The sequence below is a fragment of the Acanthaster planci genome, linkage group LG01, assembly GCF_054643075.1.
Source record: "Acanthaster planci isolate LZ-2023a linkage group LG01, COTS_SCS, whole genome shotgun sequence".
NCBI lineage: Eukaryota > Metazoa > Echinodermata > Asteroidea > Valvatida > Acanthasteridae > Acanthaster > Acanthaster planci.
Window position 1 is genome coordinate 28,434,627 of NC_141777.1, and position 13,726 is coordinate 28,448,352.

Below are 13,726 nucleotides of genomic sequence, written 5' to 3' on the forward strand. Positions count from 1 at the left end.
CAAAGGCAGATGGGGGGAGGGGGCAGTGGGGGCTGTTAATTTCCCCTCAAAATAAGGATCCCCCTATTTTTCGAGAAACAATGAAAGAAAGGTAAATTATTTTGTGTGGTCTGTTTTTATTTCCCTTCCCCTCAAAATTGTGTAAAAAGGCCCCAGATGTAGCCTCAGCCCTAGGCCATAAAAGTCTGCATGGTTTTTATTCTTTAAATTGTCCCCCCCCAAAAACACACACACACACACACACAAAATCAGATCTGATTTCTTCCTTCTTGTAATCACTGCCCATGGGCAGTCTTATTGTTTTCGTATGAACCTTTTTGTATTATAAATATCAGTGAATACCTTCCCCTCAAAATACATTTTTATGAAACCATGGAGGAGGCGGGAATATTGCTGCTCAGCGAAACGTCAAGCCCGACGGCTGTTTTGTGGAATCATGGTAAGATTTGTTTACTAGACAAAACAGTAAATAGCTACCGATTTTGTCAACATGCATAAAAATATCCACACGTGAACGTGCAGTGCACGATGAATATGATTGATGAGACAGAGCTGCAGTCGAAGAAGTCATCCGAAGACGAATAGGGGCTATGGAGGAAGTGTTTGAAAGGAAGATAAAATGTAAAGTGTTCATTTGCATTCAGTGTACTTATGATTTTTGCAGCACATCTCATGCTGCCAAAAACTAAGGGCTAACGTTGGGCCCACCAACATCAGTACATGTATGTACCTTACGCCTGCCCAATTTTCGGACAATACCGTTGAGTGGTAATGATGGAGGTAGGAAAACCTCCATGGTTAAGGTTTGGGCAGCCGGCGGGGCGGGGGGGGGTCACCAGTCATGTAACCCATGGGCATTATTTATGAATAGGCCTCTACTGAATGGAGTGTTAATATTGCTCTTTTTTGAATTTGGACGGGATCATTAGTCATGTTAGTATGACGATCCTGTCCAAAATCGAAAAAGAGGAATACTAACACTCCACTCAGTAGAGCTAGGAGCTAGCATAAAAAAGCAAAGAAGGGGCCCCTTCCCATTTCACATGAAATACAAAAATCAAAAAAGTTTTTCACTTGTAGGCCCTACCATTTGGGCACAATGGCAGCCTCCAACCTGTAGTCTAGTTCATGTAGAATAATGGCTAGAATCATTCCAAATTTAGGCCTATGCCTATCTCTAGCTCTAAAGACAGCGCATCCAACATCCTTGAAATGATTTGCAGGTAGGCTACAATGTGTTTCATCAGCCTCATTTCCATGGGTATGATATTGCTGCACCATGTTGGTTCCATAGAGCTATATATAAAAACTAGAGCGCTGACTCGTGTACAGCCCTGCTGGGCACATCCATGTTTTGCACAAACCTATGGAAAACTGGACATTTTGTACGTCTTTTGTATGGCCATTTGTATATCTGCGTCTGTATTCTGAAATGATACATTAGCAAAGGCAATGCGTGAACAACCTGAACGCACAATCAGTAAATGAGCATTTCATTTAACTCTGCGCCAAAAAACCCACATGAATTGCACATGAATTTTGCCTTGACTTTTGTTTAATTGGGTTTTATCGGTACCCGATGAGCATGGCAGCTGCTGCTCCAGAGCCGTCAAGTCGCTTAACATTGACTGAATGTAGGGTACAACTTTTTAATTTAGCTGAACTTGCTCATCGAAAGACAGCCATCGAAAGATATACATATGAAATCGGACGACCTAAGCTTGCTCAAATGTTAGGGAAACATTCATTTTAAACTAATCAGCTATGGAATATTGATGTAAACAAACATGTGTTATTGCTCTGTACGTGTGAATCTTATTCAAAAAAGACGTACTGATGTTTGCGTATGTTGTACTTACGCATTGCATTGAGAATTCATCATTCGATATCCATTTTTATCTGATGTTGAATGGTCTATAAGCACGCACATGGATTCAAATGTCTGCACTCAGGATGATGGGCCCAGGCCCGACTTTGTCGCTTAAATTTCCACACAAAATATAATTTTAGATAGATGTGATACATTGAATATGATAATAAGGAGCCTAATTAATATTATAAATACAAACGTTTTGCAAAAATATACTTGAATAACTTGTTTACGCTTTGTTAACGCCCTTTAATGCTTATTGACGCTAAATAACATGACCCTAACCTGACATTGTCCAGTTAGTTATATCCCAACTATGGCAACACCAATGGTCCTGGGATATGGGATATGCATGTACCAACAGTGGAGTAGGAAATGATTTTAAGAACATCAGCTCTGAGCTGAGCAAAACATGAACTGCAAAGTGTTTGAGAAACACGTCAATTTAAAATGCTTAGTAACTCATCCTGTAGTTTTTGTTCATTTTTGGTGGATGAACTCATAACTTTTTCCAGAAATATCCTTCCAAACATGATCATCAGCAACCCCTAAAACTTGTTATTGTGAAATAAAATGCCTTCACTCCACGGAAAAACAGAGCCACTGCAAGGGCTGCTAACATCTTGTCTTATTTCACAGAAGCACAAGATCAGGATCTGATTAAAGCATTCAATCCTTTTTACCAATGCTGCAGTTTGTAAATACTCTCTCGGTAGAGAATTTACTGGTCTACAGCCTTGGTAGGGATTACATGTACCGTAGTTGGGAAAGCCACAGGTCAATAATATATAGAGTAGCTTTTATTTTCGGCTTAAATTTTTTGAGGGGGAGTCGACGAGGTTAAATTTCAACTTTGTGAAATATAAACACTTAATTTATATCAATAGGCTTTTTGAGCAGTGGTGAAACATCATGCCTACCTTGGGATTATCTGAACGAATGTCTTCATGGATGCCATGATCCACAACAAGTAACATCTTTGAAAAAGGTATGTGCGAGAAACAATTGCCTTCCCAGTATTATATCATGCGGTTCCTCGATAACTCGTTGAGTGTGACTCACCATTCCCAATCCAGGCTGAAGTGGGTCATTTTGATGTTTGACAATTCCTTTCTCCCTTTGTGAATTTCACACTCAACAGCGATCCAAAGTAAAACATTTGTGTGCGAAAGTCCGTATCGCACTGGGTTACGACAGCTCGCAACTAGTTGGAGAGACAAATTATGAGAAAATCTGTGAATTTAGCAACAAGTTTTTCTTGGACTCACACTGATTTGGTACTTACGACACATTTGCATACGTCGCACGAATATTGCATGAAATGTCGCACGAACTCCAGCAAAATTTCAGCCAGAATTTGCCAGGAGCTCACATACATTTCTTGCGACTGTTGCATGACATTCATGCCTGTCTCATGCCTGGAATGTCAGATTCTCATTTTTTTCTTCAACCAGTCACAGTTTTATTTCGTAGGTCACCAACCCCTCACAAAATTGTGTTATATTTCTTGCACTTTCCTCCTCACAGAAACTAATTTGAGAAGGGTTCAAGATGGCTTTGAGACACCTGCGACAACTCTGTAACTACTTTGAGAGAAAATTTGTCGCACAAATTTTTTTAACATGTTCAAAATTCCCACGACACAAAAGCGAGACCCTGCGACTGAAGAAGGAAAAATGAAAACCTCCGCGAACATTTCAAAACATTTTTGAAACTCTTTCGGGAATACTGTTTGCAATTTGCTTCCAGCTGTCACAGTCCAGTGAGATATGGGCTTAAAGGGTTTGGTGGTTATGGGAATCCAAGCTGTGGAGTTTGCATTGTTCACATGATTGTTTGATAATGTGATGTGTTGTTTTGAGACATTGGTAGAGATTAGTACAGAATATCTGATCTGTGATCATGAATAATGTGGAAAATGTTGACATCGCTCATAACAGAGAACTGTTGTACCATTTGGGTCATATTAAATTGTGATATGACTGTTGAAACAATCCAAATATGGATGTCATTGGCAGATTAGAGCTAGAACTTTGTCTTTATGTATCAACCCTATATAAATCATTTTGTATGTCATATGTTCATTCCATTAAGTAAATTTCTTAAATAATAGTTGAATTTTCTGTCTTTTGAAAAGTTTGGAGCAGTATTGAAGAAGCAGGCCCATGAGTCCATCTCAGCCACAGAGATGGATCTGTGCAGTGATGTACTAACACAGCTTTTTGTAGCTGTCGATCCTAAGGCAGCATTGCATCGGGGCATTGCAAGGTATGGTACTTTAGTTTTGCAGAGTGTTAAATTGCAGTAATGAGCTCTTTTGAATAACTTGAAGTTTAAAAAAGGGGGGCATTGTTCATTCACAAATAGAGTCCATTCATGCAGTATAAGGGATATCATTATACAGTAGTCTCATTGCAGACTTTTGTGTGTGTCTGTGGATTAGATTTCTCTCGATTTTTCACTCAAGAGTTTTATTTGGATGAATTTGCATCATTGGCCTTCTCAAATATTTTGGGACCCTCGCTGTCAAACAGATCCTTCAAAATCCACCTGGAGTTCTTTTTGAGAACTTTGGAGGGTGATTGGGATGTAGAGCCCAGTGGTTATTTCTTAACACGTGGCACGATGCATGTTGAAAGTAAAAAAAGTTGAGAATCTGCCATTAGGTTCCTGCACAGTGCTTTTGGAAGATTTGGGAGAAGGAACTTCGTAGCAAATTTACCTGAGGAGTTGGAATTTATTGTCTGTTTTTTTTCCCTTCCATAAAATGCTTCAGCATTCTCCAAGGTTTCCCTGACAAAGATCACGAGCTTGTGTGTAGAAAACTCAGCACTGTCGTCAGTAATCAACTACTTTTATGTTCCAAGATGGATGCTAGAGAGTGTCGGAAGTGTGTGGATGTGGTGTGTGGACTCCTAGAAAACTTCCCCCTGGGAGAGAAGAGTTTATCATTGATGTTTCATCAAGGTAAAAACAGGAGAAAATTGAAACTGATCAAGCTGATCTCCCCTGTAAAAAAGAATAGAGAGGAGGGTTCACTGTAAACTTCAAGCACTCCCTGAACATTGATGAAGAGACAGATCGGGGGGGGGGACATTTGAACACGCTTGTTAGTGAGCTTCTGGCGTACACTTGAAGACCCTATGAGTTTTATTCATTCAAATACCTTCCACTAAATATAAGCAAACAAGTGCAAACTGTTGTCACTGGAGAGAGGGCACTGCGTTCCTTTTGTTCTTGACACTATTACTACTTTGTAAGTCCAGGTACTTACCACCTAGGACAAAAGACTGACAATTGAGGACAGGGAAACATTATTTGTTCCCTTTATGTTGTGTCCTGTGTGGTTAAGCAAAACGTGACATGTGCAGTGTCTCTGCCCAGTGGGAGGCTGTCGTGAGGTGAAAAAGAGCCCTCTGTCGTTCATGCAAGGGTTTCATTAGACTTTTCTCTCTGTGCTATATATCCTGCTGGCTATTTGAGTCTGTGCCAAGGCCCATTCATAGTTTGCCGATAAGTAAGCGTGAATGCGATTTGGTGATGTTACATCAAATATTCAATATTCATTCAATTGAACACATTTTAAGAAAAGAGAGTTTTATTGCAAACATGCTGTGGTGTCAATATTCGCTTTGCTTTTGCATTTGCCTGAAGTATGAAACTGATTCCACATTTCCATGAGCATACATTCAGTTATATTTTTTGGCCGTTACTTTCTGTGCTACCACTGTTTTGGAGACCTTTGTCTTTTTGTCGCGAGGGAATATCCTAACACTTGCACCCTCAGTTTTGGTTAAGCTCAGAACCTCGGACAATTCAGTGAGAGACTGCGAAAGTGATTCAGTTACTTAAAATTATTTTCTTTAGTTTAATTTTTGTTCTTGCTGTCAATATTCTTTGATTGCAGTTGTCACATTTCTTGGAGAGGTCCTCCAAATTTTTATGAGATCTGCAAGGTAAGTTTTATGCTTCAAAATTATTTTGTAGAAAAACATGAGCTTAGGGTTTGAAATTTACACAATTCAAGAAATATGTCTGTGAAAGTTACTGTGAAGCTTCTGTTGACTGATGCCCGCAGTGTTTAAACCTGGCTTTATTTGGAGTTAAGTCTTGTCAGCATACGTTGGTAAACTGAGGGTTGAACGGTTCTCCTTCAAAGGCCGAGTAAAAATAGTTTCGTGGCACGAAGAGAACCTACATGTATGGAGCAGTTCAAGCCTTAAAATACACACCTGCCTGCATGACCAACTCAGTAGTGTGCATGACCAAAGTTTGTATGCGGAAGACCACAGTGAACAGTGTCAGCCTCTAGCTGACAAAACGTTTAGCGACAAGAACTAAATTGAACAACTTGGCGTTTAGACGATTCCATGGTTAAAGATGGAATGAATGGTGAAATAGTGATCCACTCTTTAGAATTTCAGAATAAAAGTAGACTGTAAATTAGAAAATTCCAAATTTACTGCAACCCCAAGGGGGCTCATTGTGCAGTAGTCAGATCTGACATTACTTTTCATATGTTTCAGATGTGTGAAGGACACCATTGGTCAAAATGAAGCAATGTGCAACTGCATGGCAGCTGTCAAGGCCGTTATTTCGGTCATACAGAGATGTTACCAACAGGAAAGCCAAGTGGATGATGCAAGAAATACATCTGGAACAATGGAAACAATGCTGCAGATGATGTGGGATATTTTATCTGATGGTAAGAGTCAACAGACAAGAAATTTAAAGGATGGTATATCAAGCCAAACACTCAGGATCAGTTAGCTAGGAACCTTTGTGAATCCTCCCTCAGTGCAGGAAATCCATCACATGTTGTTTGTACCCCAGCTTTTAAGGGGCTTCAAGCCCATGGAAAGTAGCATTGGCTGGATGCTGCTTTCCTTAACCCTTGGAAGTCCTCCAAAACCTTGTATTTGTGGCTTGCATCTTTTTCCAGTTCTCCGTGTACATAAGTGTTGTGAAATACTTACAATCTGTTCAGGACACACCTTGGAGTGGATGTGTTTGGAATTATTTCTGATGGATCGTTTTTCAGTCCCATATCAACACTTTTTTTTTTAAATTAATGTGAAGATATGTCCATTGGGTTATTTGACAGACTCCTATCTTGCTGACTGTCGCAGTGCTGCTGGCATGGCTTTGGTTCTCCTTCAGCGTTCACTGGTTTCTGGTGATGAGCACCAGCTTTGTAATGTGGTGAGTCATGTAACCATGCAGTTGCATATAAACACTTTTTCTGATGATTGCTTACACGCAAATGCTCGATAGTTTTTATGTACCATTTTAAATGGTGCCAACCAAGTCACTTTATCTGCCACATTCACCAAAAGCTATTTATCAAAAATGCATTGTAGGTGGTGGGACTCTTGAAGTGGATGGGGAAGATACCTTCCTTTGCTGCTCAACTCTAACCCACTGAGCTTTTGTTCTAGAAATAGCACTGAACCTAAAAAAGTTCAGCAGGTGTAATTTGTATCTACAGGGAGGTCACTGTAATTATCGGCACATGACTGGAGAGAGTCTGTCAAACTCCAGCAGGTTGACAGTGTTGAAGTTTGAGTCATTTGGTATGGATAGCTATCTGCAGTGTGTGGGTGACTCGCAGAGTGGTAGAACCAAGCCTGGCGAGATTGAACACAGTCCAACACAGGGTACCACGAGCCAGTCACTCCACGGAGCAACCGCTGTGTGTCCCCACTCAATTAAACTCCAACACTATTACCCTACGACTTGTTCCCCAATCCAATCAAGCTGAAGAACAAATTCATAATATGTGATACTGAATCAGTCAAAACTTGACAAAACGTACAGTTGGTGTTTAACGGACTTGGGGTAGTTAGGGTTAATGCATACAGAAGCTTGTGCTCATTGAGCATTGCTTTGACAAAAAATCTGGTACTGATTCACGGATAATGGAAAAGTTTACATCCTTTGCCATTCATCATGTAAAAGTCCTGTCTGCACTCGCTCCATTCATTATGCCATTATAATGGGGAAGGGCTTACATGTAATTTAGCCTTTTACTGTGTAGGTTGTCAGATGATGTTTTGCAAAATTGTCTCGCTTTCGACTGTGGAAAGTTTGTAATTGTTATGTATCAAATGAGATGTATACAAAAATGGATATTCATTTTTTTAATGGCCCAAAGTTACCAATCTAAGAAATAGGATGCACAAGGTTTACTTCAGCACCAAACATCATTCCATTTTCAGATATACACGGCCCTCTTTGGTCACCTTTCTACATCTACGTGCCTGCTACCCCTGCCATCCGTTCAATACCAGCCTCCCAGGTTTGATACTGCCAGCCTCCCTGCCCAATCCTACCTCTTTGTCTGCCATGGAGTGTTGGCCATGCTGGACTCCAAGGACCTGATGGACCAGGGGCTTCCAGTGGATGGCCACTGTCTTCTATTTGATGTCCTGTTTCCTGAGATACTGAGACTGACAGAAAGGTTTTCAGTTTCAATATTTTAAGACTCCTTCAATATGGGTTATAGCACTTTGTGTCCTGATGAAGTGGTTTATGTGTAGGGTTGGGTTTGCAGGGCAAAAGCTGGATTGAAAACGGATTGAACGGATCTTTTAGTTTGCAAGTAGAAAAACAACAGGTACCCTGATTTGTCTAGGTATGTGGAATTTTTTTAATCTTAATCCTGGAACTTATTTCCAAACATTCAGGTCACTGATTAACTTGAATGAAAAAATATATAACTTGGATATTTGTTAGGTTTTAAGCATGCACCATTGGTTTAGAATCTTCATGGAGAAATGTTAATTTTAAACGTAGCAATTGACTAATTGTGATTTCTCCACAGGTTGACAGAGCCTAGCTCTGCCTTGACAGCAGCCCGAACTCTTACACTTTGGACCTCCACAGCTGTAGTTGCCGTGACGTCAGGTTCCCATGACAACAGTGAGGCCTGCCTCTTTGGTTCAGCTGAAATCCCACAGAAACTGATCCACTATGTGTGGACAAACTGGGACCATCCAATTGATGTAAGAAAAAAAAAGTCCCAGATGGTTCGTTAGAATTTTTTTGTTCTTAAATAAAAGCAATATGGCATTGCCATTGGTTTTATTCGTAACATTACTTTATCAAAAGTAATGTTACAAATTCATAAGCAGTGACATCTTGGATGCATGCATATTTGATCAATCAGCCAGGTGTACAATTTGTTTCCTTTTTCAGGGGATACGATATCAGACAAAAAGCATCTTTGAGAACGTCCTGCAGCTACATGTCATTGCTCAACAGAAATCAGGTGAATGCACTGACTGGATTATTTTAAAATTATAACAGCCACAAGGCTTGTTCAGCATTCAGTGTGCATTGAAACATTCTATTGATTAAAATATTCTACAGATCCTGGCAGGAGCAACAGATCTGTTGCTGGAGTCGAGAGATCCTATTTGTTCCGCAGGCTTCAGGTTTCACTTGAATGGTGTCTTTTGGATTCAGGAGGGAGCCAAGCGAAGTTATTTGGAAAGAATTTATGATTGGCCACTGTGCCTCTTTATCCTGAAGCACAGCTACTGAGGAGTAGCTGGCGAAATGTAAAATGTTTCATTAAATTGGTGCTTTACCCTCTTAATAAATATATTTACATAATATTATACATTTTTGGCATTTGCTGTTGCAGTGGTGATCCCACTCACGATAGGATTCTCCTAAAGTATTCAGATATTGGATTCTTCTTCACACTTTTGCATGTGCGTTAAATCTGTTTTGATATATTGTTGAGACAGATTACAAGCCCACTGAGGATCGGTTTTTACTTGATCTGCTGGACTCGCTGGTGGCAGTGAACTGGCACGTCAGGGGCAAGTACATGCCGTTGGGTTGCCTGGTAATCCACGTGGGAGCTGAGAAGATCTTGGCATCGTATCCCACAATGCCTCAGGAGCTTCTCCTTGTCTTTGGGGATCAGACGCTGGCACCCTATGTGAGTTGAAACGTCTTTCAGTGGACATTTTTTTGGACCAGTTTTTAACAGCAGCTATGAATGGGTTGGGCTGATTTACCAAAAATTGAATTCGGACCAGCACTTGGATCTATCTCACTCTCTCACTCACTCTAGTCTCACTCTTTAAAATTACATGACATCATCGGCAGCTTGATTTGCGACACCTTTAGTACGTGTGCATTTACGTTTGAGTAAATGGCCTGCAAGAGAACCAATGGCTAGGCCAAGGTGGCTTTCTCATCAGGTTGTGTTTTGTGTGAACTTGGCAGGAAGTGAAGCGCACTTAGTGAGTTTTGTCAACTACTAAATTGGGTGAAAAAAGTAGAGAAGATCCATGCTGTACTTGATTTGTAAGTCTTGTCAAAATGGACAAAATCTCTACAGTGTTGTTACTTATAAAACATTCATGAGATTCTTGGCCAGTTGAGTCCATATGCATTTGTAACAGGCGGTCTTTGGGCAACCGTCGGGATGCTCAAATCAGGGGACTGCTTTCATCTGTTTGTGCTGTGAACTCTGGGAAATTGCCATTTGCTTGCAGGCTTGTGACCTTCTTGAAAGATTATTCACCCATCACAAGGCTTGGCTGGCACAGTGCAGGCCCGGAGCGGATGGCATTGGATGCTGGCAGAAGATGTGGATAGTGCCAGTGTTAGAATGCCTGTGCAATCCAGCAACAACAAAAGACCAGAAGACTTACCTGATTGAGGTTGGTGGCTCGGTGCTAACATTTGGAACATTTTTACCAGGATCTGTGTGCCATGATCAAACACACAAGTCTGTGTATTTAATAAGAGCATATTGTATTAAAATAGAGTAATATGAATTAACGAACGGACCAAATCATCTGGCTGAATTTTGTTGAATCATATCTCCTTGTATTCACGAAATTGAGATCATTATTCAGTACTTTCCGTCGTGCAGTGACACAGAGAGCAACGATTGCCGAGCACAATTGTAATTGTTTTGATCTGTATTTGACTAAACTTTTCAGTGTGTTCATTAGGTTTGTCAAAATATACCAGCAAATGGCCTTCAGTTGCTGTGGGAAAGTTTTTAAAGCATTTTCAGGAGATGAGAATCACTCAAAAGGACAAAAATGCATGATAAATCTACAAAATGCTCTTAATATCTTTTTACTGTAGACCACACTTTACAGAGTTTATTCACTTTTAAACACGCTATACAGAACCAGTTCACTTTTTTCTACATTTCATTTTGATTTTCCAGGCTGTGTCCTAAATCTTAAAATTTAACAGAGCACACACGCAGCAGTTACATGGTTAATATTTTGATGCAGATCATTTTTGTGAAAAAAAAGTCGTAAAAAATGCGGGGAAAAAAATGAACTCCACACTTTTGCGTGTGATTGGTGTGATTGTGTGATTGAATTTTCACTTTTCCCCCTGCAGTATTGTGTTCCAAGGCTCCTGAAATGCAGTCCTGAAGCCCTAGGATTCATTGTGACACACCTCCACAAGGCCAATGGCAGCTCGTCTTCATCTATGGACAAGTCTGGCCTATTGGGGGCCCTTGTCACCTGCCTCAAGACAGCCCGGTCCATGGGTCTGATTGAGCATGCTGGGAAGACTGATGACAACTATGGCATCCACTCATCACAGGCTTGCCTATGGAGGGGTCTGGTACCTTATAGAAAACTGAGGGAGGCCCTGTGTCACAGAGAGAGCCAGGTACCTGGCTAGTTCCGTAGCGCTGTATCTGTTGTATTGCTTGAATACAGACAAAACAGTGCTGTAGTCAAATCCATCATGAGTCCTGTAACTAGTCCACTCATAAGAACAGTCATTAGTAATAGGGTGAACAGTGTTGATGGATTGCTTTTGTGACTGTTCATTTGAATAGCTTGTGACTTGACTTAAGACTTGAAGGCTTGTGACTGACTTGCAATGAACTTGCAGGGACTTGTGATCGACTCGACAACAGTGGATGTCCTTTAAAGTGCAATAAATTCCATTTGAAATCTCCTTGTGAATGTTGACGAACAGTGTAATGGTTTCTGGGTAGGTCAGAATTGATGGCCTGGGTCTTCTGTGCGACTGCAACAAGACGACTGAGGCTGTCTTGCCTGAGGAGCTGGCTTTGCTACGGTTCTTCCTGGTGCTGAACATCAACAGCCCATCACCATCTTTCAGACAGATGATGGGAGCTCACCTCAAGAAGGTGCAAGCGTTTCTTTGGCAGGTTTACAGACTGCTAATGATTTTACAAACATTGTTTGGCCGGGTCAAATTAGAAAACAATCACCCAGTCTGTGATGTTGCCACAAATTTTCCACTGCAAATTACACAAGGGGTACAAACTCAGGATTTCAACTTTAGCCTACTTCACAACAAATGCATTATGATGTCAAAAAGTGGCATTTATGGACACCTGTGTTTGCTTTTATGCAAGGTATGTAGCTGGTCTTAACCAAGGTTAGAAAGGGGGGAATAAAAAACAGTCTTCCCAAAGAAAAGTTTTATCCATTTCAATGCTCCCAAATCCTCCACAGTTGCTAGTTTTTATTAATGAAAAACAGGGTTTTTAAACAGGGTGGAATGTTTAGAACAATATTGTCTGTCATTTAATTGGTATTTCAGTTGGCATAAGATGCCACCTTTTTTCAGCTGTGGGCAAGGATAATGCCCTGTAACCATTGTTTGGCTCTCGCTGAATGCCATGAATATCCTGAGGCAAACATACGAAAGGCTGTACTGGACACTTGGGCAGTTGAATCAATAACATTTCTACTTGCATGCAGGAGGTTGGTGATTCGATTTATAATGAATATTCAAGATCAGCTGATCTAACTTGGACCAATCAGCCTGGCAGTTAACACTAATTTATGTGCATGTTAGACTTGTTCGCGTTTTAAACACAAAAGGGCTCTTCTGGATTTAGGGATGAAACCCATTTGGTGAGCAGTAATCTATATTTGACCTGACTGAAGTGATACTTTGCATGGTGCAATATGGATGACTCTTTTGAACAAAGATTTTCTTTCTTTCTGCTCATCAGCTCTTTGTAAGAATTCGAGAAAGTGGCAGGGTATGTTTGAAACAGATGGCCAGGCAGCAGAAGCACGGACAACCAGACAGCCTACCATGCTCCTCCTCAGAAGACCAGATCCAGACTTACAAGGTAGGATTTATATCGCAGCCTTCCCTTATATTCATTTCATGCATTATTTAACAAATCGATAAGAAGCTGGTTATCAGTGTGTTTTCAAATTGTCATCTGGAAATACTTCATGGGCTGTTCTGTGATTCAATTTCAAATCATTCACCCATAGCCATTGGAAAAGCAGGTACCATTCCAATCTGAGCACTTTAAAATGTTGCACATCTACGTCAGGTTTCCTATCAGCGATGTAAGAACATTGTCAGGCGATGAACAACAAACTTGTTTGGTAACTCCCCTGTGAGGTTTAAGCTTAATACACCCACTTTTCTTAAAATTGGAAACTGGATTCAACAAGTGGCTAAGAGAGCTGGTACATTAGAGAAAATGTACCACATTGTTCATTGGAGCATTATGATACCACTAAATAAAATGGAAATCTTTTCAACCTCCCTCTTTTCCCTTCCATGCGAAGTTTTTCCCCTCATGCTGAAGGAAACGACTTTGTTGCAGCATTTGTCCACATCTCCCTTTCTGTTTACAGGATTTCCTGTCTTGGCTGACCTGCTTTCTGTTTGGAGCCCTGAAACCAGGCAGCTCTTACCCAAGGAGGGCAGTAGCGCTGCACACTCTCAAGACGATGGCTCCAATTTACGGCTACAAACCCAAGGGTGAGTTGAAGTTGATGCTTTGCGCTGGATAGTTTCAGCGATAGTAGTGATACACACAGATATCTTACTGTAAGGAGGAGTAGGTCTTGTATG

General features: G+C 40.7%; 1 protein-coding gene across 1 annotated transcript in view; it reads left to right on the forward strand.

The window, feature by feature from the left end:
• Nucleotides 1-500: 500 nt before the first annotated feature.
• The window catches only part of LOC110988912 (tRNA (32-2'-O)-methyltransferase regulator THADA-like), a 31,358-nt gene continuing 18,132 nt past the window's right edge, over nucleotides 501-13,726 (forward strand). Inside the window, exons 1-16 of the mRNA XM_087142434.1 lie at nucleotides 501-621; nucleotides 2,758-2,858; nucleotides 4,008-4,138; nucleotides 4,647-4,837; nucleotides 5,778-5,826; nucleotides 6,397-6,575; nucleotides 6,975-7,072; nucleotides 8,089-8,330; nucleotides 8,694-8,874; nucleotides 9,068-9,140; nucleotides 9,625-9,821; nucleotides 10,384-10,551; nucleotides 11,255-11,533; nucleotides 11,868-12,023; nucleotides 12,861-12,983; nucleotides 13,507-13,633. Coding sequence (XP_086998560.1) covers nucleotides 591-621; nucleotides 2,758-2,858; nucleotides 4,008-4,138; nucleotides 4,647-4,837; nucleotides 5,778-5,826; nucleotides 6,397-6,575; nucleotides 6,975-7,072; nucleotides 8,089-8,330; nucleotides 8,694-8,874; nucleotides 9,068-9,140; nucleotides 9,625-9,821; nucleotides 10,384-10,551; nucleotides 11,255-11,533; nucleotides 11,868-12,023; nucleotides 12,861-12,983; nucleotides 13,507-13,633 — 2,326 coding nt within the window. The 5' untranslated portion in view covers nucleotides 501-590. The remainder of the gene's footprint in view (nucleotides 622-2,757; nucleotides 2,859-4,007; nucleotides 4,139-4,646; nucleotides 4,838-5,777; nucleotides 5,827-6,396; nucleotides 6,576-6,974; nucleotides 7,073-8,088; nucleotides 8,331-8,693; nucleotides 8,875-9,067; nucleotides 9,141-9,624; nucleotides 9,822-10,383; nucleotides 10,552-11,254; nucleotides 11,534-11,867; nucleotides 12,024-12,860; nucleotides 12,984-13,506; nucleotides 13,634-13,726) is intronic.